Below are 25,782 nucleotides of genomic sequence, written 5' to 3' on the forward strand. Positions count from 1 at the left end.
TGCGCCACAATATTGCCTTTCCTAGGCTCTATTTGATACAAAAAGGCTAGAGTCCATATGAAATACGGTCTTTTGGGCAACACCGTCAAAGGACGGAGTTAGATCAGGGAATTGTAGTTCCGTGAGCACCCATCTCGGGATCCCGACTGGGTTGAGGGGGATCAGATAGAGTTTGGATATGAGCCGCTGATGCTCCTTTCTGCATATCGTACCCATAAATGGAGAGCGGCCGCTTCCACACTTATCTCAGGGTCGGAAAAACGTTGAAGGCGCTTGCGCCAGGAAAGTTTATCTTCGAACTACCAGCAAGCCGAGCGAACACCAGGCCCAGCGCCAGTATTTGATCGTCACGATGCTCTATAGCTAAGTTCTTTTCGCTTTTAGTGTTAGATGTTGTGCATTGCATGTTCCTGGATACCCACGGCAAGCAGTTGGCTCCAACCTCGTGGATGCTTAGCTGTGATCTAAGGCCCAGTTATTATTTTGGCCTCGGCGATAAAAATGTCGGTATGAGATTGCCAGGTGGAGCGACTGCATGGACAGGAAAGCAACCGACTCATTGTCTCACTGAGATGCTCCTTCGTTCTCCCGACGCTTGGTTTTCGTTGCAATCAAGCTGTAGCAGGCTAGCTTCTCAGTACCGAGGCTCATGGCCATGGCTTCTTGCTGAAAAACTTCCGACCTAAAGGCTTGCGGACGACCCTTAATTCGGACGTTGAGGCTTCAAACGTCACTATCGAAAGCCTGGCTCGACCCAGTGGCCACATATGGCTTGATAACGTGAGTGTGACGCCTACTGTGCTGTGTAGGGTGCAAGACCAGCTGGAAGGGTAAGGCGTCTTGGCTTCGAGCCCCTGTGCCAGTTTCGTCGACAGTGACCATTTTGGGTAATCCAGAAAGTTGGTAAATTGAATGTTTAAAACTCTAATTCTTGAGGAGGCGTGTAAAGGTATCAGATGCTGGCCAGCTGCATAGAAGCTTGACAAAATTCCAGAAGAATACCGGAAGAGGCAAAGTTTTCTGCCCCAAGAGGAAAGGTCAGTGCCATGAGATTCTGGCCATGGTGCAAAAGGAGGCCTGGCGAAAGCAACCAGATCAATAGTCTGGCACCAGGTAAAGGTTATTTGCCTCACACCCAACACAGAAGGCGTTGCTCGCAAGCATCAAGGTATCGAATACATCACGGCCAGAAAGACGCCAACAACCCGAGAGGTTTAGAGAAAGGGGTAGATCTTGAACTTGGATCGCTGCTCTCATGCCATGAGCTTACCCCCGATGTAGCGGTGATGAGCATGGGGCATCCCGAGGCTCTGGAAGCAAGGACCCGGGGGAAGGGATAGAACTTCTGTGTTAAACTGGGCTGAAGCTACAGACTTTTTGGTAAAGGGCATCTTCATCAGAGTTTGAGAGAGAACCGGTGGCTCGGTACGTGGAAGAAGTGCCACTCAGTGGTACGAAGCGGTGAAGAGTGACATCCCGTATGGCGTTACCTATTGTTGACGTGAAACCTGTAACAACGTTGATCACACTGAAGTCGATGAGGCTCTTTCTTGCAGACACTGACAGCGGATCTACCCAACAACCCCGGCTCCAAGATGAGGTTGACAGCTGCAGCAAGGAGTTATACTGCCCAAAAGCCAGCCAGTTACAGGTGGTAAGAGTCACACCAAAGCTGCAATCTGTTGGTGAGGGGAATTCGAGGGAATATGAGGCTGCCTGAGTGGGTTGGATTAAATGGCGTCAACGAAGTCGCTAGCAAGTGAATGAGGTCGTGGGGCCACTCGAGTCAACTGGTTCCTGGTTTGACCGCTTATGACGGGAGATTATCCTGTATTTTTCTTTACTTCAATTCTCCGTAAAATATCGGTCCCCCACGATTGGGTGAGTGCAGCGACTTTTGCAGATCTGCAAGCCGCATTCCGGCCATCGACAGCGCAAGCATGCAGTACCATGATGCAGATCTTGCGGCATCTCTTTCCGAGCTGAGCGCGAGCCTTTAGGGCCATATCAGGATCATAAGGTCAGGCTAGCATACTGGATTTATCATGATAAATGTTTACTCAACAATTGTGAGGGTATCTGAGGAGGGGCAAGGTGAGCCACTTTGCCAAGCAGCAGATACGTGCTTTTGGTCTTTATGCTTTTGGTGTCTTGTGCTAAACAGGCTTGTTGCGTTGTGGAGCCGACGCTCAAGACATTTGACACCTGGAATTGACTAGGAAGAGAGAATCGATCTTGTAGGAACACGAAAACAGTCTTGGCGAAGGGAATACATGACTGTACTGCTGAACCTGTTTGATGAATATTCTCGAAGTGACGGGTCAAAACGGTCAAGACGCCATCTGCACTCTGACAGAAAAGGGATTTGCAAGGAGAAACGAGCCCGAGTGATGGTTGGGCATGGCGTACGGCAGATGAACAGTGACAGGTGCCTCTTCCGCGCAGATGTGAGATTCAAATCAGTCAGTGGCTCTGCACTAATTCGGGGGGGTGTTCAAGTGTGGCTAGCTGGTGGCGGAGACCTAGGTAGTTGACGGAAAACGTAATGTTGGCTGAAAGCTTGTTTAAGGTATTGGTATGCAAAATTTTGAGTTGATGGCAAAACATGATTTTGTGTCGAATGAGATAGTTGGAAGTTAGGAATTGATCCAATCAATGACTTGCATGACCAGTGGGTGAGGGAGGGGCGGAAGGACCCTTTTCTGCAGCTACGACCCGAATGGCCCGGCTGCAACCATTGAGCTGGTAAGAATGGCGGCGAATCAAATAAGAAGTATGACTGTAGCCGCCATCATTCCCGGGGATCCATGGAAGTGGTTCACCTGCCAACCGCCAGGCACTTAGTACCTACAGCACTTTGAGGCGCAGCAGCAACATGAACCAAAGAATGGATCGTTAAAATACATAGGAAGCTTCTTCAACATTTTAACGCCCAACACGCGGCTGGTCAAATTAACAGTCAAAAGCAACTCGCAGATCCGTTGTTCTGTAGCGGCAATGGAATGTAAATATGTAGTAATGACAGTTCTGCGAAAGCCCTGATTGGTCAACACCCCTTAATCACTCACTGTCAAAGCCATTCACTGGGCCAATAGTTTATCATGAAACACAATGAGAGATCGGATCAAGGAATCAGGACCTCATTTCCTATCCGGCGTATTTGTATGGTCCATTAGCCGGGCAATAGGGAAAGAAGCTTGCGTGGACGTTACAGAAACGGTCTGGCCTTCCACTGCAACCCTAGGCCGATTGACGGGACCTTCCCAAAGTCATTGAAGTAGGTGTAGTCGTTGGCGGTTGCTTGGGCAATGGGCAAAGAGAAGTAGCCAGCCAAGACCCCCATCACCAACGTCTCATTTAGAACCCATCACATCACGTCAATTCACTTTACTTCGATTCGATTTAACTCCACATGCATCCTCCATCAAGAATTCCAGCCTTACTGCGGTAGCTGAACATCGCCATCCCCGCATAAGTTGCTCCAGGTTTGCTGCCGATCAACAACCCTTCTATCACCACCTACGATACCATACGAACCCATTGAGCAGCGTTTTACTCGCATAGCCCATCTTATCGACACATCTACGGTGCAGAGACTACCGACCCACTCCCACCAGTGCCACGACTACTCTCCGTGTAACCACTACTGCACTTCCATCAACGCCGTTGTAGACCGCATATTGGGCATCATCAGTTGCCCATCATGCGCTACAATCTTATACAGATGATCCTGCGAGGCACAGGGCTATTGATGACTATCCTCCTAACAGCACTTATTGGCAGTGTTATTTCATCAAACATCGACGCTATAGGCTCCGCAACTGCTGCTGTCAACTTTATTATGTTTGTTGCAGTCGTATGTTGGATCGTTTGCATCATTGGCCTCCTTAGCTTCTTCGTCTCTGCTCTCGACAAACCGCTTCTGCAACTCCCACTCGATGCCATCGCCGTTCTTTTCACCTTCATTGGAGCTATTGTCCTTGCTGCCAAGCTGCGCGTCGTCAGCTGTGGAGAGATAAACCCTAAAGCATTGCCAACGGACTGGATTGCATGGGGATCAGCGAGTGATGAGGGCCGATGTCGCCGATTGCAAGCAAGCACAGTTTTTATATGGTTTTTGTTTGCTTGTGTATCTGGAAGTTTATTCTTGACTATCCGAAATGCCCGCAACACCTATGGCTCTCTCCGAAGCGCCGCTTCAAGACCATCCATGTCACAGATTTCGTCCAGTGTGTGATGAACCATATGGCACCAAGGCGCCATCCTACGATGGGATATCTGTCGCACGAGAATGTCGCTAACGCGATCATGGGAGCTTGTGGTCGGATCAGCAAGGCTGTACCAAGGCTGCGTGACACTGGGCCAATCATTTGGGACAGTATCATAAAAGGCGTACCCGAAGAGTGTCGTCAATTGTTGATGATAATGTCCCATGTTGGCGTCCAAAAGGACCTACGTTTGAGTTGTTTATACCAGGAATATTGGAATGTGTTAATTTTTTGTATGAGAGAAGAGGAAGAAGTATGATCAGCACGGGAGTTGGACGACGGGTAATGATTATGTAGTAATTAGTTTGAATGCAGTCATGATTTGTGATATGGTGCTGTAGACTACCTCAGAAGCTATTGGCCCTGGAATCATGGTCGAGAGCAATTCCTGTCGAACGGGGAGCATGAGCGTAATCATGATGTGGACATGTATAGTCATCTATTTTAAAATATGCGATCAGGAATACCCCAACACCGTACTAAAGCCATGCATGCTCCTAAGGATCCGTCTGTCGTGTCTGTTTTCAGAGTGCCCCTCGTCCTTGGACGTGTATGTCGTCTATAGTGTTGCCGCGGTCTCAACAACACCTGCCGCCTTAAATGCTTTCTTATCCGTTAATCGAACATTGACGTTGTGTGCCCACTCCATATATCGCGACCAACCTGGTTAGAGATGTGTCAGTGAATCTGCCGAGCTTCAGGCCGCTACTGAGAAAGACTTACTCCAGTAGGCAAACTTGCGACCAAAGTATTTACCCATCCAGGGGACGATCATCATAGTCAATATCAATTGCAACTGCTCCAGACTACGTTCCCACTCGGCTTGTGCATCAGAGTCGGAAACATCGGAGTAAATGTCGTCGGTTGATATGGAGGGGAGAGAGTCGAGGTCGTCCTTATCGTCGGACATGGACGCATCATGGAGGTCGACGAGGGAAGAGTCGGCAGCCATGCTTGTGGTGGTGGTAGGTATGAGATTCCAACCCTTGACTAAGTGGTAAGTCAACACTAGTTTCTCGTTGGCGCGTGGTATCGTTGGATTAGGTAGCGAAAAGGACTAAATCTGCATTCGAGGTTGATATATGAATGATGGCGGGACGTTGAAATCACGGGCCGCTTCGGATGGGACAATAACTCGAAGAGTTCGGATCGGTGTAGAAGCTAAAAACAGCCACTGTTCTTGGAGGATTCGAGTATGACGAGTTTGTTCGTAGGGAGGAATGCCAGAAACCTCTGAATTGCGACAGTAGACAACCAAAACGACGACCGAGGTGATGTTCGTCACAGTCGTCAAGACTACAGTCGCATCGGCACCCGGAGCTACACTCCGATCAGAACCGGGGAAGCTATGAACAGCTTCCTGCCTGATTGGTTGCGATTGGTGGTGATGCTATACACGTGAGATAACACGTGATTTACTATCGTGAGATGGGGTCCGCTTGCGCTGTTGACTCAAGGTATCGCATCCGCCCATGACGTTGGATTCATTCACCTCTACCTTGTTAACCCGCAACAAAATCCATCGGAAGAAGCATATCAACAGAACGCGCAAAAGCTCTGCGACTCGAAAACACCTATTATTGTTGCGCGAGAGCTCGTGAAAGAAAAAGGAAAAAAGAGCTTTCTTCACCTTGTACGGAGTCGACACCCACATCCCAAAAAAACTTCCGGTACAACTGCGTGCGCGCTGTGCAACAAATTAAAAGAAACGTCTTCTAAGCAATCACAATTGCAGAAGCAACCATGGAGGGCGAGGTGAGTCAAGACACATATGTTCCCTACCGACTCACTTCTGGGCCAAAATACAACCTATCCGATACACTACAATTGCAATACATTCAGCCTGGCTTCCATGTGAACCTCAGATGTGTACCAGGCTCTCATGGTCTTCCATGTCCTTGTACCCTTTGAACCGCACAGGCCCAATCTTTTACCCCTCCAAAAACCCTCCAGCGCCCTATCAACCAGCCTATCATTGCCTCCCCCTATCACTTTTTACCCCACCATCATCCTCAGTGTGAAAGTACCTCTGTACCATCCTACACCACTTTTGGGACGGAGAACAGGCGAGTTGACATCAATTTATTCTACCTTTGACTCACATTTTCCTAACCGCCACCTTCACCATCATCATTCATTATCCACGACCGCCGGCAACACCGCCCCCTCAATCGAATCCTCTACTAACGCATTTACCTTTTTTTCTCTCCATTTTACAGGCACCGACCGAACGTAAATCTCGCAAATCCGTTGCTTTCACCGACGAACAGGTCGTAGTAGACGCTGACGGTTCCGTCACCATGGTTAACGCTACCGAAGAACCCAAGGATTCGGCTCAGTCTCACACGCCCCGTACGCCACCGCTTTCTGCAGCCCTTGAGTCCTTTACTGATTCGCAAACGACAGCTGCTGAGGATCTTCCCCCAGCTGAGGATGGTGGCCTTGACCTTTCTCTCATGAAGAAGAAGAAGAAGAAGTCAAAGAAGGTCGAGGATGATGCCGACGCCGCCCCCGCCGAGGATGATGCCCCAGCCGAAGATGGAGGTCTCGACCTGACCTTGAAGAAGAAGAAGAAGAAGCCCAAGGCTGCCAAGGATGACGACTTCACCAAGCAGCTCGAGAAGCTTGAGCTGCAGGAGGGCGCTGAGGAGGCCGAGGAGGATCCTCAGGAGCAGGAGGGTGACATGCACGAGGGAACAGGTATCTGGGCTCACGACGAGACTAAGGCCATTGGCTACACCATGCTCCTTTCTCGATTCTTCAGCGAGCTCACCCAGAGGAACCCCGACCACGTTATGACCGGAACAAAGAGCTACAAAATCCCCCCACCTCAGTGCATGCGAGAAGGCAACCGAAAAACTGTTTTTGCCAACATTGCCGATATTTGCAAGCGCATGAAGAGGACCGAGGAGCACGTCACTGCCTATCTGTTTGCTGAGTTGGGTACCAGCGGTTCCGTCGACGGTAGCCGAAGACTGGTTATCAAGGGTCGTTTCCAGCAGAAGCAGATCGAGAATGTTGTCCGAAAATACATCAGTAAGTTTTATAGAATATGCTGTACGGCAGACATATAGTTGCTAACCGTACCCTTCTTAGTCGAGTACGTCACTTGCAAGACCTGCAAATCTCCCGATACCGAGCTCAACAAGGGTGAGAACCGTCTGTACTTCATCACTTGCAACAACTGTGCTTCTCGACGAAGTGTCACTGCTATCAAGACTGGTTTCTCCGCTCAAGTCGGCAAGCGAAGAAAGATGCAGGGTTAAGCAGCCCCCCGTCTCTTTTCCTTTCTCTCAGTTTTGTCCCCACTCACTGCCAACAACGTTCTTGGCCTGTGGGTGCTGGGTGGTTACGTTTGTCTTGGCGGTGTTCTATCTTGGCTACGCAGCTGATTCTACGCTGAAAACGAATAAACGGTTTTCTTTTTAAGCTGCGTAGTCTCAACGATGGATGCAGATTTCGCAATTTTGGATGAGGCTCTACTGATAGTTGCCTTCTCCGCACGATCTGGTCTCTAGGGTCAAAAGGAGTAATGTCGGACTCGATAAATTATGAAATCGGGTGCCGGGGTTATGATGTTGGCGTATGGATTATGTACATGATGCCGGAATGAAACAAAACTGCAGCCAACCAAGCTTGATACAACGGTGACTACTATTAACGAATCCCATCAAAGTGATAGACAAAACCCAACCCTCCAAAGGCAAGATACGTGCAAACATAAACGGTATGCAGATATTGTGCATCCTTAAAAGTATTCATTACCACACGACGACGATCTGATTCAGTCGTGCCTTTGGGTAGTGGTCAATCCAGAACTAACCTTTTACTCCTACCTCTAATGAATGAGGGCTCCTATGTACAAGATTGAGGTATGAGAGATTGGAAAAGTTGAAAAAAAAAATAAGAAACCATGCAGTAGGACATGCCTCCCCCCAAACGCAGAAAGGCCGCAGCCTAATAACTCTTCAAAACCAGCCTAACATAGCCCTCCCTCCGTTTCCCCCCTTTTTTTTTATGCGTGTTGCTCTTGTGTACAAGGGTAATAATGAACGTTGATGTATACCACCGATGTGCCACTTGCATCACCTTCCATCTTCAGTATGTATGCGCCATGCAGAACATTGTATTATTGTACAAGCCAGCCAATTGTAGGAACAAATTAGCGGCCTGACCTCGCCGATGAACTATTCGTCTAAAATCGTCCAACAGGACTCGTGTCCACTGACATGTCAGTGTCAAATATCGAGCCGGCCATAACTTTATCTGTGTCAATAACGCTAGGGTTCTTGGTCGCAGTGTCTAAAGTCCTGTCCAGTTCTGCCCGTACGGCCTCGAAGGTGGTGTGTACCCATTGGCCAAGGCGGTTCTTCTCAATGAACTGATGAAGAAGCTTGTCCTCGTGCTTCATGACCTCGATCAGCTTTGTGCGGAATGATGCCTCGAAGTCGCGGAATCGACGGTCAAGGTTGTCGGTAAAGGCACCTAAGGCCTCTTTGGGGGACTGAGGCCGGAAAGGTTCCCGTGTATCTTCTGTGATCAAAGTTAGTAAAAGTTCGAGTTGCCAGATCCAGAAATCAACTTACGAAAGCTAATGCAGTCTGTCAGCATAGAGTAGAGTTCAGTGTCTTCCAATCTCTCGACCACCTCACGGTCATCCTTGAGTTGAGTGTCGTTAATGCGTGACCAATCGTCACGAATGAAGAGTCTCCTCCAAATCATCCGCTTGGCTTCCTTAACTTCGTCGGGATGGCAGCTATTTTCAGCAACGAGAAGAGCCAGCCAGAACGGATTGGCGATTTCGGCCCGTGACTCGGGTTTCAAATAAATTAAAGTAAGAAGGTCGATGAGTGTCATAGCATCCAAAGCTTCATGTTGCAGGAGACGCTTCATGCCATCTTCGAAAATCTGGTGTTGGGCCTTTTGGCGACGCGGGATGTTCATGCTGTGAACTTCCATGGCAAAGTTGAGCGCGGCAGCATCGTCCACGGCATCATATGTGCTGGGAAGAACCTGGTGATATAGTTGATCCTGGATCTTAATCGCAACCAACTCTCTATCAACCTGCTTCAACTTTTCCTCAGCACGGACTTCATCAGCGTTGACCTTGAGACCACCGGCCTTGATGTCCTTCTCCTCAAGCTCGGCCATAAGAGCAAGTTTGCCTAGACTCAACTCAATCTTCTTGCTCCAGACTTGTTGCTCTTTCTTGAGCGCTAGATCGATAAGTGTATCGGCACTATGGCCGACGTCCCTCTCCTGTTGCACATCATTGATCCACGATATTCGCGCCAGTTCAGGCTTGCTACGGAGGAACTGGGTTTTGAAGCCGTGGTTATCGAGGTCGAATTCCAATACGTCTTCGACTCCGTGTTTCTGAAGCAGGAACTCGTAAGCCGGGAACGCGAAGGCCTGGCCGTAAGTAGAAAAGCTATTCTGCAGCTTAGTTTTCTTACTATCCCTAAGTCGCTTGAGATTCTGTGTTTCTACTAGGGAAAGCCCTGGCTCGCCAAGGCGATCTTCGAGGATCTGGATGTGATCAAGCAGGATAACAGAAAGAGCACGAAGGCACTCGTGTTTCTCAGCAATCGAGGCGCCTTCCTCCCACTTTCCGGAACGTGCCAACGCAAGAGGCTTCTCGAAGCGATCAGTTGCATACACCTTTGCAAATTGCTGCGACATGACCTTCTGGTCGGTTTGTTTATCCGACCAGCGAGCGTACTCCAGAACCGAAGTGAGCATGCCATCAATGAGAGTAGGGAGCTCCTCAAAAATCTTGGAAACGACCTTGGGATCCGGCTGGTTTGCTGCCTTGTTCGATTCTCCAGCGTCGTGGTTCTTCAGCACCCACTGGTCGGAGAGGTCGACGAGACGTTTAGCGTTGTTGGCGACGTACTGCGAGCCAGTCCAGGGCTCAGGAAGGTCATCATATCCATCGCGGAGGATGCCTAGGCGAAGCTCTTCGAATCCGAGGCCATAAGAACTGAGACTGTTCTTTCGGAAATCATGGGCTGCTGTGTATGTGCAGTTATAGACTTGAATTGCTTCGTAAATCATGACATTAACCTTGGCGTCGTCGAGTAGATTGTCCTTGTACAAGGTCTTGATGACTTCGTACGCCCAAGCAACGAAGAGTTCCAGACGGAAGACGTCGTTGATAAACCAGTGACGAACGCGATCAACCTCGCCAATCTCGGCGACGGGGTTGTGCTTCTGACCTTGATGGATGAATTCAACAATCGTGCCGACAAGACTCTTCTTGTCATTTGCCGGTCGTGCAGCAGTGAAAGCCTCATGTCTCTTCCAAAGCAAAGTAGCTACATGCATTTTCTCGGCATCGTACAGCAGGCTCCAGCGTGTCTTGCGGTTGAGATCTGCTCCCATAATTCTGAGCTGAGTAATTAACCTCTCAAGCGCATTTGATCGAGCTCGCAGGTTATCTTCCAATGAAGCCGGAAGAGTTGATATAAAGGGGGTGCTCGAACTTAAGATCTCATGACTAATTTCAAGAGCAGCTTCGGCGATTTCTTCATCAGAAAACTTGATGTCTTGTCGACCGTCAAAAATCAGGGGGTTGTCTTGCTTTACGCCGAAGAAGACTGCCTGCTCAATCTTGCTCTTTGCGGAAACCTTTGGTGGTTGGTCACTAGCGAATTTGTCCACATCAGTTGTCACAATGCGCACCGCACCAGCTCCCCTAACCATGAGAACAACAGCGGGGTTCTTCGTCTTGGGTCGATGCAGTCGATTCTCCTCGTGGGTAGAAGCCGATGCTATTTCTTCAAATCCAGAACCAATGATTTCATGTACGTCATCTTCTCGGAAGTCGATGACATCTTCAAAGGCGGCAGGTAGTATGTGACTGTCAATTTGAAGCTGAGATTCGGGAGATTGGGGCGGGACAGTGATAGATGCAATGACAGTTGCGCGATCGAAAACGACAAAGGCAACGAGTGCGGGTCGAGGAAGATATAGGCGCGGTCGTGGAGTTTCGGAGAGTTGAGATGATGAGAATGGCGCACTATATGAGGTTATGGGACGGATCATGCCAATTTGACAGTCCCAAGGGGTTAAAATAGCCTCGACCAAGGCGTAGCGAGAAGTGCTTCGCAGGGTCAAGCTGACGAGAACCAAGAGGTGTTGCACTGACGAATCATCGGTGGCCATCGCATCACTCAGCCTGCTCAACTCAAGGTACTTTGACTCCAAGCCCTTGGGGACATAAGTGAAGTCAACTGCTTCAAAAGAATCCTCGGGATACTCTTGAGATACAGGGTCGGTCTCCTGCAGGGCAGCAATAATTTCCCCACGTACATCGGCATCACCGATAATCTCGTTATGGCCTCCACGATGAACCCTCCAGGCGTTAAGTCGTCCTTTGCCGGTAAGAGCAACAATGTTCCTCTCGCCTGTTCGTGCAGACCTATCTGCTCGGACGGCAGCAATATCCCCTTTGAGAGATAAATGCTGGAAGGCGTGTCGAATACTGCCAAAGATACCACCAGTGGGAGGCGACAAGTTGTTGCGCAAGAACTGAACTGAGATGGAAGGTCGACCTTGGCTATCGCGCACGTTCATGTACGCAAGGCGCCCAGAGTTGAAGGTGAGTATGAAACCAGCAGATTCAGCGTTGGTAATAGCCACAACTTTCTCCCCAGAGTGCATTCCTGAGATGGTGTACTCTACGCCTGTGCGGTCCTTCTTCATGAAAACAAACGTGGCCGCGCTTGCAATAGATTCCCAGTATACAACCTTTCCGCTACCTCCCATAACCACAACTAAGCCAGGCTCTGCAGATGACGCGGATGGTGAGACGAGGCATCCTACAGGAAGGGGTTCGTTTGGTCTGGTAGTTGATGGAAGGCTGAAAGAAAAGGTCTCGGGGGATTGCGACGTGGATGTGTACGGCCAGACAAGGGCGTGTGTTTGGGTTAGGGAGAGGGCATAGCCCGTAGAAAATATGTCGGCGGTTTGGTAAGCTGTGACATTAGAAGTGAGCAGGGCATCTATGAAAGTCAATTCATTTTGCGCATCAACTTACCTGACCAGTCGGAGCGGATCCTGTCAGGCAGGGCTGGCAGTTTGCTAACTGTGTATGCGTTGGTACTTGTCTACAAAGGGGCAATTAGTATGCGGCATCAAGCTGAAAGAAGTGGCTTCTCTATTCTTACCAACACAAGACTTCCATCACCTTTATTAGCGGCACGGTCTCCGTGCTTCGCCTTTTTTACACGAACGTTCAACTCCTTGCGCAAAACCGGGCTTGAAGGTTCTGGCGGCTCAATGTTTTTGTTCTTGGTTTTGGTTGGTAGAGTCGCGACCTTTGCATCGGCCTTGACCTCGACCATCTCCTGTTGGTTATCTGGATTGACAAAAGTCTGCTCCGTCAGAGGCAACCTCTGTCTCTTGGCTTTCGGTTGCTGAGTGGTGCGTTCGGAGCTCACAGGTCGCTGACGACGGCGTGAGCGAGTCGCAGTCGCTGGGCCGCCTTGAGCGACGGACGGGGAAAACATTTTGGGTGGATCGCAAGGTTGATATCGATGGATGGTTGAGTGTATCAAGAAATTAAGTCGCGAGATAGGACGTGTCGGATTAAAATGGCGATGGTGTCAGCCGCGTGATCATAGAGGCATTTTGCGGCGTGAACGTGACGATGATCGTGATGGATTCTGACGTGAATGGGAGGATGTGAACGGTGACTTTTTTGATGGGATGGATGGGATGGGATGCAAGAGAAAACTGGGCTTTCGAAGCCTATCCTGCAACGAGAGAGCAGTGACGAAGCGTGCATCGGTAGCCAATCGAACAACAAAATAGGTTGACGGTTTCCCAGCTACGACCTTGCCTGGCGCGTTATGATTGGTCGAATCTGCTCCGGTGCCTTTTTTTTTCCTCTGAGGTGTAGTGCTAGAGCTGCTGTGCTGAGCTGGCATTGCCTTGAAGCCCCTTGAGAGCTTCCATCAATTAGGCGTGCGAGCCAACCAGAGCTCGGACTACATGTGGCCCACTGAAGATCCATTTGCATGCAGACAGTTCGTGGCAGAGCCTCCGTTGTCTGAAGTACGTAGGTACCTTTGAGCTTGTGGTACCTTGCCTTAGTCACAGCTGAAGTCAAGACAACTTTGTGCCCAGGTACTTTATGCCTTTTGCTACTTTCATTTATCAAGGCAACATGCAATCAATGCCACCTCATGTTGCACCATTTATTGCAAATCATTCACTTATGATATTTGAATTATTTCCTAAAACTACCTAATTTATAATATATGTGATTCTCTATTTATTTATATAAGCTGTAAGCATTTATGTTCCTGTAGTATAATTTGGACTGAAGTTTAGTCATGTGAGTCGATGATGCGTATGACACCCACGATCTGATAAAGGTTGGATTGAATAGCAGATCGCGAGGTTGACCGATCGCCACTTGAATGCAACGTAGATAGGCTGAGTACTCATCCAGAAACATGTAATACATATTTAATATATGTGCCTTTAACGTCGCATTTTTCAATCTATCAATTGAGTTTTCATCCAAACCACGTGGTCACCCAAGACCCTGATTCATGTCTACCCTATGTCTATAACACTATCTATGTTGATACCAACTCATCCCTATACATCGTGTCGCTCAACAGCAGGCTCAAGATGAGGCGGTTCTCAACAGCAGTAATTATAACAGATCCCTTGGTCAAGTATCAAACACACGTAGCCGCCGGTTTTTATGCTCCAGACCCATCTCAGCATAGACTTGCCAGGCACTTACACAAGATATATCTCCGCATCAAGGATTACTCTCCACAAACCGAATATCGTCAACGCTTGAAACAAGTTGCCCGCTTGACAGAGGCGAGACCCAAAAACAATTCAGAAGAAGATGGGAATATTCTTGCATTGCACAACCACTCGATATGGAGGAACCCACTCTTCAAACATCTGCTCGCAACACCTGAAGGAAAGGAGAGTCTCGCTATGACACGGGTACTTGCGAACCACGAGTCAGCAATTGAGATAGATTCACCCAAGGGTTTGTTTTTATCAGGTGAAGTGGGCACTGGGAAGTCTATGTTGCTCGACCTACTCGCAGATGGCTTGCCAACTGAGCGGAAGAGGAGATGGCATTTCAACACCTTCATGCTTTATACCATTTCCCAACTCGAGCATCATCGAAAGACCAGTCCAAGTGTTAAGGAGGGTGAAAATGACTATTCTATCCTGTGGATGGCTAAGAAGCTGGTTGACGAGTCTCCGATCCTGTTCCTTGACGAATTCCAGTTGCCAGATAAAGCAGCTAGCAAAATCCTCAGCCATCTCTTCATTGCTTTCTTCCAGCTCGGCGGTGTTCTCATTGCTTCTTCGAACCGCATGCCCGAAGAGCTCCAGAATGCAATCGGTGTGGACTATACGCCCGCACCGACAAGAGGCTTGATCCGCAGGTTTTTTGGTGGTGCAGTACGTGCCCGAGGCGAACTATACGGATCAACTAGTGATTTTGCCAACTTTCTCGAAGTATTAAAGGCTAGATGCGACTTTTGGCAGATGGAAGGAGCCAGGGATTGGCGAAGAAGAGAGGAGACCGATAGCCCACTCGTTATGGCTGGGAACACTGCCAAAGGCGAAACGGTGGTGGAAGAAACCATCGCTCGCGACAAACTAGAGGGAATTGCTACGAAGCCGATCAACTATTACTTGTCAACAGATGAACATGACGCATGGATGGAGCGAGTAAGGACTGCAATCACATGGACAGACCCCAAATCACTGCCATGGGAGCCCTCAACTGTTGTGGTGTATGGCCGAAAGGTTCACACTCCTCGGCACTACAATGGCTACGTGTTCTGGGACTTTGACAAGATAGTCGAGACTTTCGGACCCGCTGACTATATCACAATGGCCTCTACCTACCACACATTTATCATCGACAACGTACCTGTTCTGACACATGCGACAAAGAACGAAGCGCGACGCTTTATTACGCTGTTGGATGCTCTATACGAAGCTCGCTGCAAACTCATCATCCGGGCCCAAAACCCTCCCGATACACTTTTCTTCCCCAAGAAGAGAGGCTCTTCGACTGGAAAGCCAAATAATCCAAACGAGCCCGACGACCTCATCTCAGAAACAATTGCCGAAGTATACCAAGACCAAATGTCTCCATTCCGACCCAATGTGGCATACTACGATACAAAGTCAAGCACTGCATCTTACGATCCGGACCAGGACTCGGACTTTGGCATACAAACCAAGCCCCTTGACTTTGCGAATAGAAGTGCATTCACCGGTGAAGATGAGCGGTTCGCATACAAGAGAGCAATCTCTCGACTGTGGGAACTTTGCAGCGCGCAGTGGCATGCCAGGACAGGAGATTGGTGGCAGCCGCTGCCCCTCGAGGCAAGGCACTGGGAGGGAGGCATGGTCACACAGGCTGTCCAACATCAAATCGGTGCAAGTAGGCTGAGTAAAGATGAAGGGATGGGTCAGAGTTTTGAAGTCGATGAGATGGCTGGACTGTCAAAGTGGAGGGTTGAAGATCTGAAGAATAACCCCGAAAAGAGTGTCTGAACAAGTCGAAGCCAGTAGAACACAAAAGATAAGCACGTATAAACACATAGCGGGACTTAGTACTTGAAAATGAATACATTCAAGTTTGTTTGTGAATCAATGAGTCGCCCGTACGAGGGCAGGATCTAACTAGTCTATGACCGGATATTCCGTTGTGCCATACTCCAAAACGCCATGCACCTATATCTTGCTTTACTTATACACTACTTCATCACAACTGAGCTCAGAGGCTTGTCACGCCTGGCGTCCAGCCTTCCCCTATTCTCTTCATATCCTCGGTAAACTTGCGACTCGTAATCTTTTTACCCCCTCTTCCACCCAATGGCGCATGCTCATCTGGGTCATAAAATGGGTTCTGCAGTAACTTGACGTACGCATGCTGCATGGCGCGGAAGACGGGCTTCAACTCAGCATCGCGCAGACCCGCAGCAGCGCCCCTACTCGCAGCTACAGGAGCGTTGCCATCTACACGGCGACCGCGCATGTCGACGACACAAACCATGCGAACGCCTGTGTTGGTCTCGAATCCGTAGGCAGCGAGGCGGTCGTCGACGGCGTGCAGCAGGCCAAAGTCACCCGAGAGGCCTACGCCCGAAACAGCGTTGTTCTTTGCGCGGAGGTCGAAGACATCGATGGTAGAAGACAAGAGGAGCGAAAACTGGAGAGGCGTACGGATTGGGGCGAATGTGTTTGTCCCTGGATCGAGCGAGGGGAAGATTGAGATATGGAGTGGGTTGTTCTATAAGAAGGACGATGGATTAGTGACATTCCTTAAGGAATGATGTATTAGAGATGGGTATACTCACGTTTCGACCGATAACGCCTAGGCAGGCGATCGAAGGTATCGCGGTGGACATGGTTATAACGGCTTGTTGGCGAATATGGAGGTTGAAAGAGGAAGCCCGGCTTAGTGGAAGCCTCCATGCTCGCTTCGTCCCAGTGGGCAACCTTAACTTGTAATCCCCACCTCCAATTACTTCCAAGGCCATCATGATGGATAGTTAGTAGCGAAAAAATATATCTTTAATGGTAAAAATTTGAGAAATAACGAGAGCTCTGGAAATAGGAAATATGGAGTCTATTTATTATTTCCAATTCGGAATATGATGATAGCGGCTGGAGGCTGGAATGTCTCGCTTTTAGCTTGTCTGTCTGAAACCGGTCATTAACTCAGAAACCATTACAAGTATGAGCTCTCACTACCTAATGATAGGCTTAACTATTGCCAAGTACGTATGTATGCATATTGAATCTTGTAGTAATCGATGCTATCAAAGCTGTTCAATTCGTGAAACCCATAATTCGCTCGCTTCTTATGCAGCGTATCTCCCATTAAAGTACACTCCAAGTAACATGATGTATTATGTAGTGAGCCGTTCCCATTAAGGGCCGCAGAACAGAGCGCTATAAGCGCGTGAATCCTCCCTTGTATTTTTTACACGATCCCCAATTTACCTTTACTCTGAATATTCGTCATCTTCCATTAGACCAGCGGTATCTTCGAGTCCTCTTAGAACCTCTTCAACCTCTGATGGATCTGTGATGGCCCATACGCCTCCACCCTTGACCAGATCTTTGCCACGCATACCGACCTCTTTGCCTACGAGGTTGCGACCGACCTTGCCTGGCCCGACGCCCACCCATCGTCGTATACGGGCCTCTTGATCCAAGTACTTGATGCTGTCCCACCAGCGAACTGTATCTAGACAGCCACGGGCCAGCAAATCTTTGAGCTCATTCTTGCAGCAAACTGGCCGTGCAGACACATTACTGACAATCGGTAAGAGCCCGGGGAATGTCACAATGTCCTCGTTTTCACGACCCTTGACTTTGCTGGGTTCTTCCAGTAGCTGGCGCATCACTGTGACGGCGGGCTTCATGATAGGACTGTGAAAAGGACTATCGGCCTTGAGGCGAACGGCGCGCGGGTCGTAGCCGAGAAATTGGCGGACGTGGGCAATGAGTGTCTTTATCCGTTCGATATTGCCACTCAGCACGATCTGATTCTTGCTATTTATGTTGGCGATCAACACCTGCTCAATTGGCGGCAGATCTGCTAGGTCCTCGGCGGAAATCCCAACAAACTCCCGGATGGCCTCGACAAGTCTGTCCATGTGCTCTGGGTGAGATATGACGGCGACCATGCCATATTCTCCGCCGTACTTTTCGATCGCATGTTGTGTAGCTTCTGTCATGGCCTCTGCCCGTTTGCGCACCAGGTTTAGACTGTCCTGGAAGGAGATGTAACCGCCAGCTACGACCGCGGCGAACTCGCCAAGTGAGTGGCCTAGTGTGACGTCGAAGTGGTCGGTGACTTTAAAACCGAATTCGCGCTCGAGAATGCGCAAGATGAATATGGAGGTAGCCATGATGGCGGGTTGCGCATTGGGGGTTTCAGTAAGCAGCTTCGAAGGCCCATTCTGAATAACGTCGGAGAGCCTGTAGCCCATGTATTCGTCAATTTCGTCTCGTAGTTGCGATGCTGTCGAAGGGAAGGCCTCGAGCCACGGAGTCAACATGCCGACCCGCTGAACACCTTGACCCGGGAAGAAGAGCGCCGTTCTTGTGCCGCCTCGATGCGTAGATCGCCATCTTTGCTGCTGTAGTAGATATTGTCTTTGAGGTAAAGTCTGTAATGACGGTCGGCTGTGTGTTATTGTTGTTGTAGTTGTCGTTGCTGAAGGAGAAGTCGAGGAGCGAATGTGAGTAGCTAGAGTATAAGTGCGGCGGCACCGCATCGTGAGCGTTGCCATTGCCGTCTGAGCGGCGGGGCAGAGGGTAGAGGTCAAGATGGACGGTGTGAGGGTTTCATTCTGTGGTGATTTTGAGCAAAGAGGCGAGAAAAGGAACAAATAGAGCCAGCCCTGTTCTTAACCGAACCTGAGCTGAACAAAATTAAATAAGAAGCCAGGCCACAGCCCAAGCTCGAAACTACGAGAATGAATGATCATCCTTTGGGGGGTCTCGGCCTAGGTCTGGGGTTCGGGAGTTTGCGTGACGTCGGGGTCATGTTTAGTGCCAAGGTACGTACCCCATTCCTCGGATTTGGGGGGAATTTTCATTCAATGCTCATGAGATTTGTCGGAAACGAGTTCCCCTTGGTCCATTGAGAGTCATGGGATGTCCAATCATATGACGATCGCATGCCGAAGCGTCGTCGCTACAGGCGCCTTTGGACCTTGAACTTGGGGCTCCGGGTCTACCCCCACACTTAGAGCCGATGCCCCGACCTGGAGCGGCTTCGGAGCTCCGTTGCTGTTTGGGTACATCCTCCGAAGGGTTTTCAACATTATTTTTTACATGCCATTGGATTGGCTCATCCTAATTATTCCTTCAATTCCCGCGGGAACATGTTCCGATCATGCACTTGCATTGTGTTTGTGCACATGACATGTCTGGGTAATGATTCTGTGTCGACTGTTGTTTCTGTCATGAATTCTAGTGGAGCGCAAATGGAGTATATGCAGCTAACGTCCAACTCTTTTTAATTAACATCGTATCTCAACACCCCCCTTGCTTATTGTCAAGTACTTGACTCCCTTGTACGGTTTGACACTCTCTCCCAGACCCCTACTCTTGCGCGTGTCCAACTGTATGCTTTCCACCTTCAACCCACTTGCCAACCATCCCTTGACTGAGAAGCTCACTGATGCCGATGTTGGCATCAAGATTTTGTTCTGTGCGATCTTCTTGGTGTCCTTGCCATCGCCTGTGCTCTCTTGGTCGTCTCTGACTTTGGCCATGGGTGCGCTCTGATAAGGTCCATCGAATGTGTAGTCGGTGTTAAATCCAAACCCATTGGGATCGAATCCCTCATCATCATCGCCTGCCAACGGTCCCACCACGGTACACCTGAGACCAAAGTAGCTTGTACCGCCTGACAGTTCCTTTGCAGGGATATACCATTCCAAAAACTTCTCGCCTGGGTTAAAGCTTGCGTCGCCTTTACTTGGTCGAATCTCGGATAAGTTCCTAACATCAGCTGGCAGTGGAATCGTCACGGTCAAGTCATCCATCAAAGGAGCTCCTGGTGATCCTGGATGAGGACCTCCAAGCCGTCCTCCACCACTACCTCTTCCTAGACCTGATGATGCTGGCGAAGGTGCTCCGAGAATCTTGTTGACTTGAAGACGAACCTCAAAGTCTGATCCCGTCGCACCTAATCCCGTTTTGACCTCCATATTAATGGGTAGTTTGAGATTGTTGGAACTGAGACTTCCGCTCTTCCCACTCGTAAAGGGCAACAGGTCCACTTCGTACCCAGCTAGGATAAATCTTCCATCAGGCGGAATGAAGCTTAACTCGCCTGGTCTCTCCTTCCATCGGTTAAGTCGTACGCAAGGGTGAAATACAGGTAGTTCCATTATACTGCCAAGGTTGTGTTTTCCAGACGGACTTGTAATGTTCAAAGTAATATCCGGAACACCTGATACCTTGGAAGTGAATGCGATAGTTCCATTGGCGAAGGCTGCCAGCGGTCTTCCTGAAGGAGCGAGCGTAACAGACAATGTCTCCACGATATCCGCGTACATCTCATTTGACGTGTGTCGTACGTTCGCTCTCCTCCATGGCAAAGCGGTCGAGTTTGATGGCAGAATGGAGGATGTGTTCGAATTTGAAAAGTTGGCGCTCAAAGGTGCTTTTCTAGACATGGGTTAGCTCAAAGGTCTGTCTCAGAAGCTCGATGATTCACGAACCCAGGCAGATTGATGCTTCCCAACAATTTTCCAACCCAGCCTTCCTGTTCAACCATTTCGCGTAGAGCATTGGGTTCTGTCGTGCTTATTATGCCGGCATCGCACATCTCGGTTAACAGCTGTGCGACAATATCATAATTGTTCTCAATTTTGACGGCCAGGAGCGGCGCGCCAAGGAAGTCCTCAAAGGCATCTATTATGCGGTGTAGGAACTCGAAGACTAGCAGCGGTTCTATCTCGGTTGACGATGTCGCAATAAACAAGAGGTTCGCATGTGTTAAGTTGAAGACAAGCGTTGGGGGACTTGTGTTGGGTAGGTAGATGAGGTTCGGTCGTGGTGCAGGATGTTCTAGGTAGAGGGGTAGAAGATGGGTTGCCGGCATGGGCCGCCCTGCATAGGTATGCGAGAGGATAGGATTCCTAGACGTAATGCCTGATTAGAAAGGACCTTCCCGAGTGATTTCAAGAGTTATACCGGTTATCATCGTAAATATGAAGCGCCTCAATAACACCGTTCATGGTAAAGACCAACACCTCCCTCTAGTGTTGACAGGCGAGAGCTCAGATATACTTTAACAGTGTGCCAACGGCGGAACAGCACCAACAATGACGACTGTAGGTGCAGACCCCTGCAGCGCATGACTCAGCGATCGATAGTATGTTTGTCCAATCAACGTTGATCTTTCTTCTACTCTGCAATTGAAACCCGTGATAATTCAATGTGGTCGAATTCTTTTTGTCAAAGATATTAATTTCACCACACGAACAACAATCACAATGGCCGGTGACAAGATTCCTACAGTCCAGTCTCTCGAGAAGCCAGAAAAGCTCGAAGATATTCTACGCCAGGACCGAGGCGATGACTGTCTGCCCTGCAAAGTTGTTGGTCAGTTTCTATCACTCGGCTTCACATTCGATCTTGTGATGGACTAACAAGGGGACAGGCAGCAGCGCATTTTTTGGTCTCGGAGCCTACAGCTATTTTTCTGGCATGTCACAGCTTGAGAAACAAAAGAACTTGATTCTACGAAGCAAGTCGCCTTTTGGAATGCGAAGTCGCAAGCTCGGCATCACCTCTATATCGCTGGCTCTTGTGTGGATGGGGCTCTGGAGGGCACTTAAATAACCAATCAATACTTTGTCGCCAGCTATTCAACGAACTCCCCTCACTATGACAGACATATCTGTACAGCACCTCTTCATGCGAAACCCTGCGAGCTCAACCCCATTCAAATAATATCTACAGTATTGTAATGTAGAAATACTCCGGTTCTGGTCTTTTGGTATCTCTTTGTAGAGATCCTCATATAGATATTATAGAAGGTGTTGAGTGTTTGAGTCAACGCGTCCCGACACGGAGTTATTGTGCTGTTCTGTGAAAGTGCGACGACGTTAATGTGCTTGAGTGCTGCACTTCATTATTTTATTATCAGCATGTTTAATTAAACAATTCACATGGACTCAATGTGTTCTCCTGCCCATTGATCTTGCATGTATAGTTGGTTTATGGTGGTTAATTTCGGGTTCGATGACTGTTATAATACTCACCCACTGCCTGCTAATCCATAGCTCACTCAGGGCACCTATTACGTTGCCACCAACACTACCTAAAATCTCAATCCCGGAGCCCCACATCGAATCTTTAACCAAACTTATTCCACAACCAGAAAAACGACAACAAGATAATCAAGCTAAGCCTCAACATACTACAAACAAACGCTCATTGTAGTGGACACTTAATACTGTCGGTTTCATTATAATACGGTTAAACGGCCATCTAACCCTAACAACTGACCGGTTTCGCGCCTCGTCATTCTCATCTCATCTCATCATGCCTATCACAATTCTCAGTCCTCAGCCTCCTACACCCAGGAAACCACAAGTGGTCGCTGCTGCAAATAATGACTCCGACTCCGAATCTGAAGGTGGCGCTGGCGTAGATGGTGATGAAATTTTCACACCGGGTACCGTGATTACATCTAATCCTCAATGGATGCGGTAAGTCTCAACATCTCAGACGTCACGATCGCTATCCTCTGATACTGACATACTTATTTAGTGGACACGGTACATATATTCCTGCCGGATCATCTGACATCACATCATCTCTTGCTGGTACTCTCACAAAGACAAACAAACTCCTCTCGGTGCGCCCTCTTCGCGCTCGCTACACACCAGAGATCGGTGACCTTGTCGTCGGTCGCATCGTCGAAGTGCAGGCCAAGCGATGGCGCGTCGATGTAGCTGCATCCCAGCTCGCTATCCTCCAGATCTCAGCCATCAACTTGCCTGGTGGAATTCTTCGTAAGCGTACCGAAACTGATGAGCTGCAGATCCGCAGCTTCTTCGCTGAAGGTGACCTAGTTGTTGCAGAGGTTCAGCAACTGCATCAGGACGGCGCCGCGAGTCTTCACACCCGTAGTTTGAAGTACGGCAAACTTCGAAACGGTGTATTTGTCGCTGTTACCGGTACTGGCGGCGGCGGCGGTGTTGTCCGCTCCAAAAGGCAGGTCTGGACAATGGATGTGGCCAACAACGGCGGCAAGGTGGATGTTCTTCTAGGAGTGAATGGCTACATCTGGATCAGTAAGCACATCGAGAGCGAAACGGCCGCTGAGGCTGCGGGTATCAACCGCATGGAGGAGACCGTTAGTAGCAAGGTCTACTCTAGCCAGAACGACCCCATGGATGTAGCAACTATGCGCGAGATTGCAAGAATCCGCAGTGTCATCTTGGCTTTGGTTGAGAACGGGTTGAAGGTGGATGAAGATACAGTGACCAGAGGATATAGCGAGGCTGTCGATCTGGGAAGAGATTCGACTGACGATGATCTGTACCTGGGAGGTGAGAAGGGGCGTCGTCTGGCAACTGCTTTGGCTGGTCACTGAGATATCTTAGATTTCAAAAGTCACTTTTAGACAACCATAGTCCTAATATAAGATACCACTACTTAACGAACCGTGAAGCTTAGTTGTACGATTTTCTTCGCGTGATTATTAATATTGGCTAGCTGCAAATGACATTTGAGATCAACAGGTCAAAATATGACTGTGATACATGGAAATAAAGAAAAAAGCCCAAGTGCTGGGGTGGCCACCTTTTTGTGTGCCAGATAATATCGATATATCGCCACCTCAATTCCTATTGACCTTGAAAAACAGGGATATCAACTACTAAGATAGATTATTATCGTGTGAGCAGCTGGCTCAGAGTACCTTTCTTCGCTTCCAGCACAGCAGCTGCAACCACAAGGAATGCCCACCTGAGAAGAGCGCCCTTAGCCTTCCTGGACCCAAGACCGAAAACCAGGGCGACGAAATACCCGAGTCCCTTGGTTTTGTTGCCGTCTCGGTCAAAGTTGGGCTTTGGTTGCGCAATCTTGAGACGATTCATGTTGGGCCACTGATACGGCATGTAACGGACACGGAACAGGGCATCAGCCCAGTAAGGGACCTCGGCGATAGTGCGCTGGTGGCTGAAGGTCCTGATGGAGTAGATGCCGTGATAGTTGCCCATTCCGGACTGGCCTACACCTCCCAGCGGAGACTGGGGAATCTGGGAGTGAAAGAAGGCGTCGTTGCATGTAGCGCCACCTGAAGTGACATTGTCCAGAACTATATGCTGTTAGATATGCTACTAAAAGGTTATGATCACACTTACCCTTCTTGTTTTCATCCTTGCTTCCAAAGGTGCTGAGTGAGAGAGGTGTTGGGTCAACCGAGTTGGCGATGTTGATAGCCTGGTCTAGAGAATCGACTGCCATGATTGCAAAGATGGGGCCAAATGCCTCGTCAACCATCATGCTATCCTCAACATCATCAACAAGAACCGCCGTTGGCTCCATGAACAGGGTAGACTCGTCCATAGATCCTCCAAGAACAATCTTGCCCTTAGTTCCGTCCAGCATCTTCTTGAGACGGTTGAAGTGACTAGCACTGACGATATGCGCGAGATCGGTACTGTTCTTGGCACCCTTGGGGAAAAAGGTTCGCAGTTGATTGTTAAGTTCTCCAAGGAATGGAGAAAGGACACTTCTCTCGACGAGGATGTAGTTATGAGACATGCAAACTTGGCCTGCATTCAGAGTCTTTTGCCAGAGAAGTCGCCGAGCAGCCAACTTGAGGTTGGCGTTCTTGGTGACAAAGGATGGGTTCTGGCCACCAAGCTCGAGAAGCACAGGTGTCAAGGTCTCAGCCGCCTTTTTGGCAATGATCTTGCCGACGACCTTGCCGCCTGTAAAGCAAATTTTGTCGAACTTTTGTTCAAGCAAACGCTGGGTCTCTGGGAGAGCACCATTAACGTAGGTGAAGCACTCGGGGTCAAGAGATTCATCAAAGATCTTCTTGAGCACCATGGCACTGTTTGGAGAAGACTCGGATGGCTTGAGAACAACACAGTTACCACAAGCAATAGCTCCAACAACAACAGGAAGAGTGAGCTGGAAGGGGAAGTTGAAGGCGCCAATGTTGAGAATGACACCGAGCGGCTCGAAGCGGGTGCGATGCTTCATGAGACGAAACTGAAGGGGAACATTGGGAACAGGCTCATCGCGCAGCCACTTCTCCATGTTGTTGGTCATATCAATGCATTCTTGCTTGCACCAATCGATCTCGGCCAGAACGGCCTCGTACTTGCATTTGCCAAGGTCCTTGAGGAGAGCATCTTGCATGAGCTCAGTGTTGTCGACGATGGCCCAGTAAAGCTTTCGGATCTGGCGCATGCGAAATTCAATATCTTTGGTGCGGCCTGACATGAATGTCTTCCTCACGAGATCAACCTTGGCATTGATCTCATCGAGGGGTGTGTGCTCCAGTGGGCCGATCGTGTAAGATTTGGTGTTGTCAACCATCGTGATAAGTGATGCTGAAAGGTGGCTAGTTAGTGAAATGAATTGAGTGCTAACGAGTCCGGTCTCGATGAAATTACAATATGAAGGATATATATCGAGCGTGCAAAGCCTTTGATTAGGAGAAGAGGTGATTGCGGGAGGAAAAAAGACAGGAACGCCTAAAGAGATGTTTGAATGAGTTGTGTTCAGTTGGAAGGCGATATTCTTGGCGGACGGGAGGTATTGCCTGTACCTGTACCTGTACCTGATTTTACGGGGCTTTCTCCTGATTAATTAGGCTGCCCCAGAGGAAGGTGATATTGGATTGGGTAGGCTCAAAAAGGCAGATTCGGCCAATATAGCAGTCATAGACTCGAATAGGACCTCTAAGAAATTTTCAAGGTGTCCCTGGTACTTGATAGCTAGATAA

At 49.0% G+C, this 25,782-nt stretch overlaps 10 protein-coding genes across 10 annotated transcripts; 5 read left to right on the forward strand and 5 right to left on the reverse strand.

The window, feature by feature from the left end:
- Positions 1–3,703: 3,703 nt before the first annotated feature.
- EDB82DRAFT_470392 (marvel domain-containing protein) lies at positions 3,704–4,237 on the forward strand (the record flags this gene model as incomplete). Its single annotated transcript, XM_025731568.1, has 1 exon — positions 3,704–4,237. The coding sequence occupies one exon, from the start codon at positions 3,704–3,706 to the stop codon at positions 4,235–4,237; it is 534 nt and encodes a 177-aa protein (XP_025590580.1).
- Positions 4,238–4,570: 333 nt separating this feature from the next.
- EDB82DRAFT_484332 (uncharacterized protein) lies at positions 4,571–5,627 on the reverse strand. The gene is made up of 2 exons (XM_025731567.2): positions 4,992–5,627; positions 4,571–4,931 (listed from the first exon to the last, which is right to left on the reverse strand). Exons 1-2 carry the CDS (start codon positions 5,218–5,220, stop codon positions 4,828–4,830), a joined length of 333 nt encoding a protein of 110 aa, XP_025590579.1. The 5' UTR covers positions 5,221–5,627; the 3' UTR covers positions 4,571–4,827.
- Positions 5,628–7,900, forward strand: EDB82DRAFT_484340 (domain found in IF2B/IF5-domain-containing protein). The gene is made up of 3 exons (XM_025731566.2): positions 5,628–6,023; positions 6,488–7,304; positions 7,365–7,900. The coding sequence occupies exons 1-3, from the start codon at positions 6,012–6,014 to the stop codon at positions 7,532–7,534; spliced, it is 999 nt and encodes a 332-aa protein (XP_025590578.1). The 5' UTR covers positions 5,628–6,011; the 3' UTR covers positions 7,535–7,900.
- A 338-nt stretch (positions 7,901–8,238) lies between these two features.
- Positions 8,239–13,022, reverse strand: EDB82DRAFT_24067 (Non-repetitive/WGA-negative nucleoporin C-terminal-domain-containing protein). Its single transcript, XM_065607294.1, has 4 exons — positions 12,440–13,022; positions 12,310–12,379; positions 8,855–12,247; positions 8,239–8,801 (listed from the first exon to the last, which is right to left on the reverse strand). Exons 1-4 carry the CDS (start codon positions 12,779–12,781, stop codon positions 8,464–8,466), a joined length of 4,143 nt encoding a protein of 1,380 aa, XP_065465407.1. The 5' UTR covers positions 12,782–13,022; the 3' UTR covers positions 8,239–8,463.
- Positions 13,023–13,722: 700 nt separating this feature from the next.
- Positions 13,723–15,896, forward strand: EDB82DRAFT_484343 (AFG1-like ATPase-domain-containing protein). Its single transcript, XM_025731563.2, has one exon. The coding sequence runs from the start codon at positions 13,914–13,916 to the stop codon at positions 15,825–15,827; it is 1,914 nt and encodes a 637-aa protein (XP_025590576.1). The 5' UTR covers positions 13,723–13,913; the 3' UTR covers positions 15,828–15,896.
- Positions 15,897–17,002, reverse strand: EDB82DRAFT_484345 (Longin-like domain-containing protein). The gene is made up of 2 exons (XM_025731562.2): positions 16,634–17,002; positions 15,897–16,566 (listed from the first exon to the last, which is right to left on the reverse strand). Exons 1-2 carry the CDS (start codon positions 16,817–16,819, stop codon positions 16,051–16,053), a joined length of 702 nt encoding a protein of 233 aa, XP_025590575.1. The 5' UTR covers positions 16,820–17,002; the 3' UTR covers positions 15,897–16,050.
- Positions 17,003–21,206, reverse strand: EDB82DRAFT_439913 (Adaptor complexes medium subunit family-domain-containing protein). The gene is made up of 5 exons (XM_025731560.2): positions 21,000–21,206; positions 20,525–20,944; positions 19,419–20,471; positions 18,965–19,097; positions 17,003–18,691 (listed from the first exon to the last, which is right to left on the reverse strand). The coding sequence occupies exons 1-5, from the start codon at positions 21,041–21,043 to the stop codon at positions 17,285–17,287; spliced, it is 3,057 nt and encodes a 1,018-aa protein (XP_025590573.2). The 5' UTR covers positions 21,044–21,206; the 3' UTR covers positions 17,003–17,284.
- Positions 21,207–21,232: 26 nt separating this feature from the next.
- EDB82DRAFT_484350 (uncharacterized protein) lies at positions 21,233–21,984 on the forward strand. The gene is made up of 2 exons (XM_025731559.2): positions 21,233–21,410; positions 21,469–21,984. The coding sequence occupies exons 1-2, from the start codon at positions 21,302–21,304 to the stop codon at positions 21,648–21,650; spliced, it is 291 nt and encodes a 96-aa protein (XP_025590572.1). The 5' UTR covers positions 21,233–21,301; the 3' UTR covers positions 21,651–21,984.
- Positions 21,985–22,120: 136 nt separating this feature from the next.
- EDB82DRAFT_439914 (uncharacterized protein) lies at positions 22,121–23,484 on the forward strand. The gene is made up of 2 exons (XM_025731558.2): positions 22,121–22,522; positions 22,584–23,484. Exons 1-2 carry the CDS (start codon positions 22,356–22,358, stop codon positions 23,410–23,412), a joined length of 996 nt encoding a protein of 331 aa, XP_025590571.1. The 5' UTR covers positions 22,121–22,355; the 3' UTR covers positions 23,413–23,484.
- Positions 23,485–23,561: 77 nt separating this feature from the next.
- Positions 23,562–25,737, reverse strand: EDB82DRAFT_24325 (Aldehyde/histidinol dehydrogenase). Its single transcript, XM_025731557.2, has 3 exons — positions 25,606–25,737; positions 24,185–25,531; positions 23,562–24,138 (listed from the first exon to the last, which is right to left on the reverse strand). Exons 2-3 carry the CDS (start codon positions 25,371–25,373, stop codon positions 23,711–23,713), a joined length of 1,617 nt encoding a protein of 538 aa, XP_025590570.1. The 5' UTR covers positions 25,374–25,531; positions 25,606–25,737; the 3' UTR covers positions 23,562–23,710.
- Between the last annotated feature and the right edge of the window lie 45 nt (positions 25,738–25,782).

The sequence above is a fragment of the Fusarium venenatum genome (assembly GCF_020744135.1).
Source record: "Fusarium venenatum strain MPI-CAGE-CH-0201 chromosome Unknown EDB82scaffold_1, whole genome shotgun sequence".
Taxonomy (NCBI): domain Eukaryota; kingdom Fungi; phylum Ascomycota; class Sordariomycetes; order Hypocreales; family Nectriaceae; genus Fusarium; species Fusarium venenatum.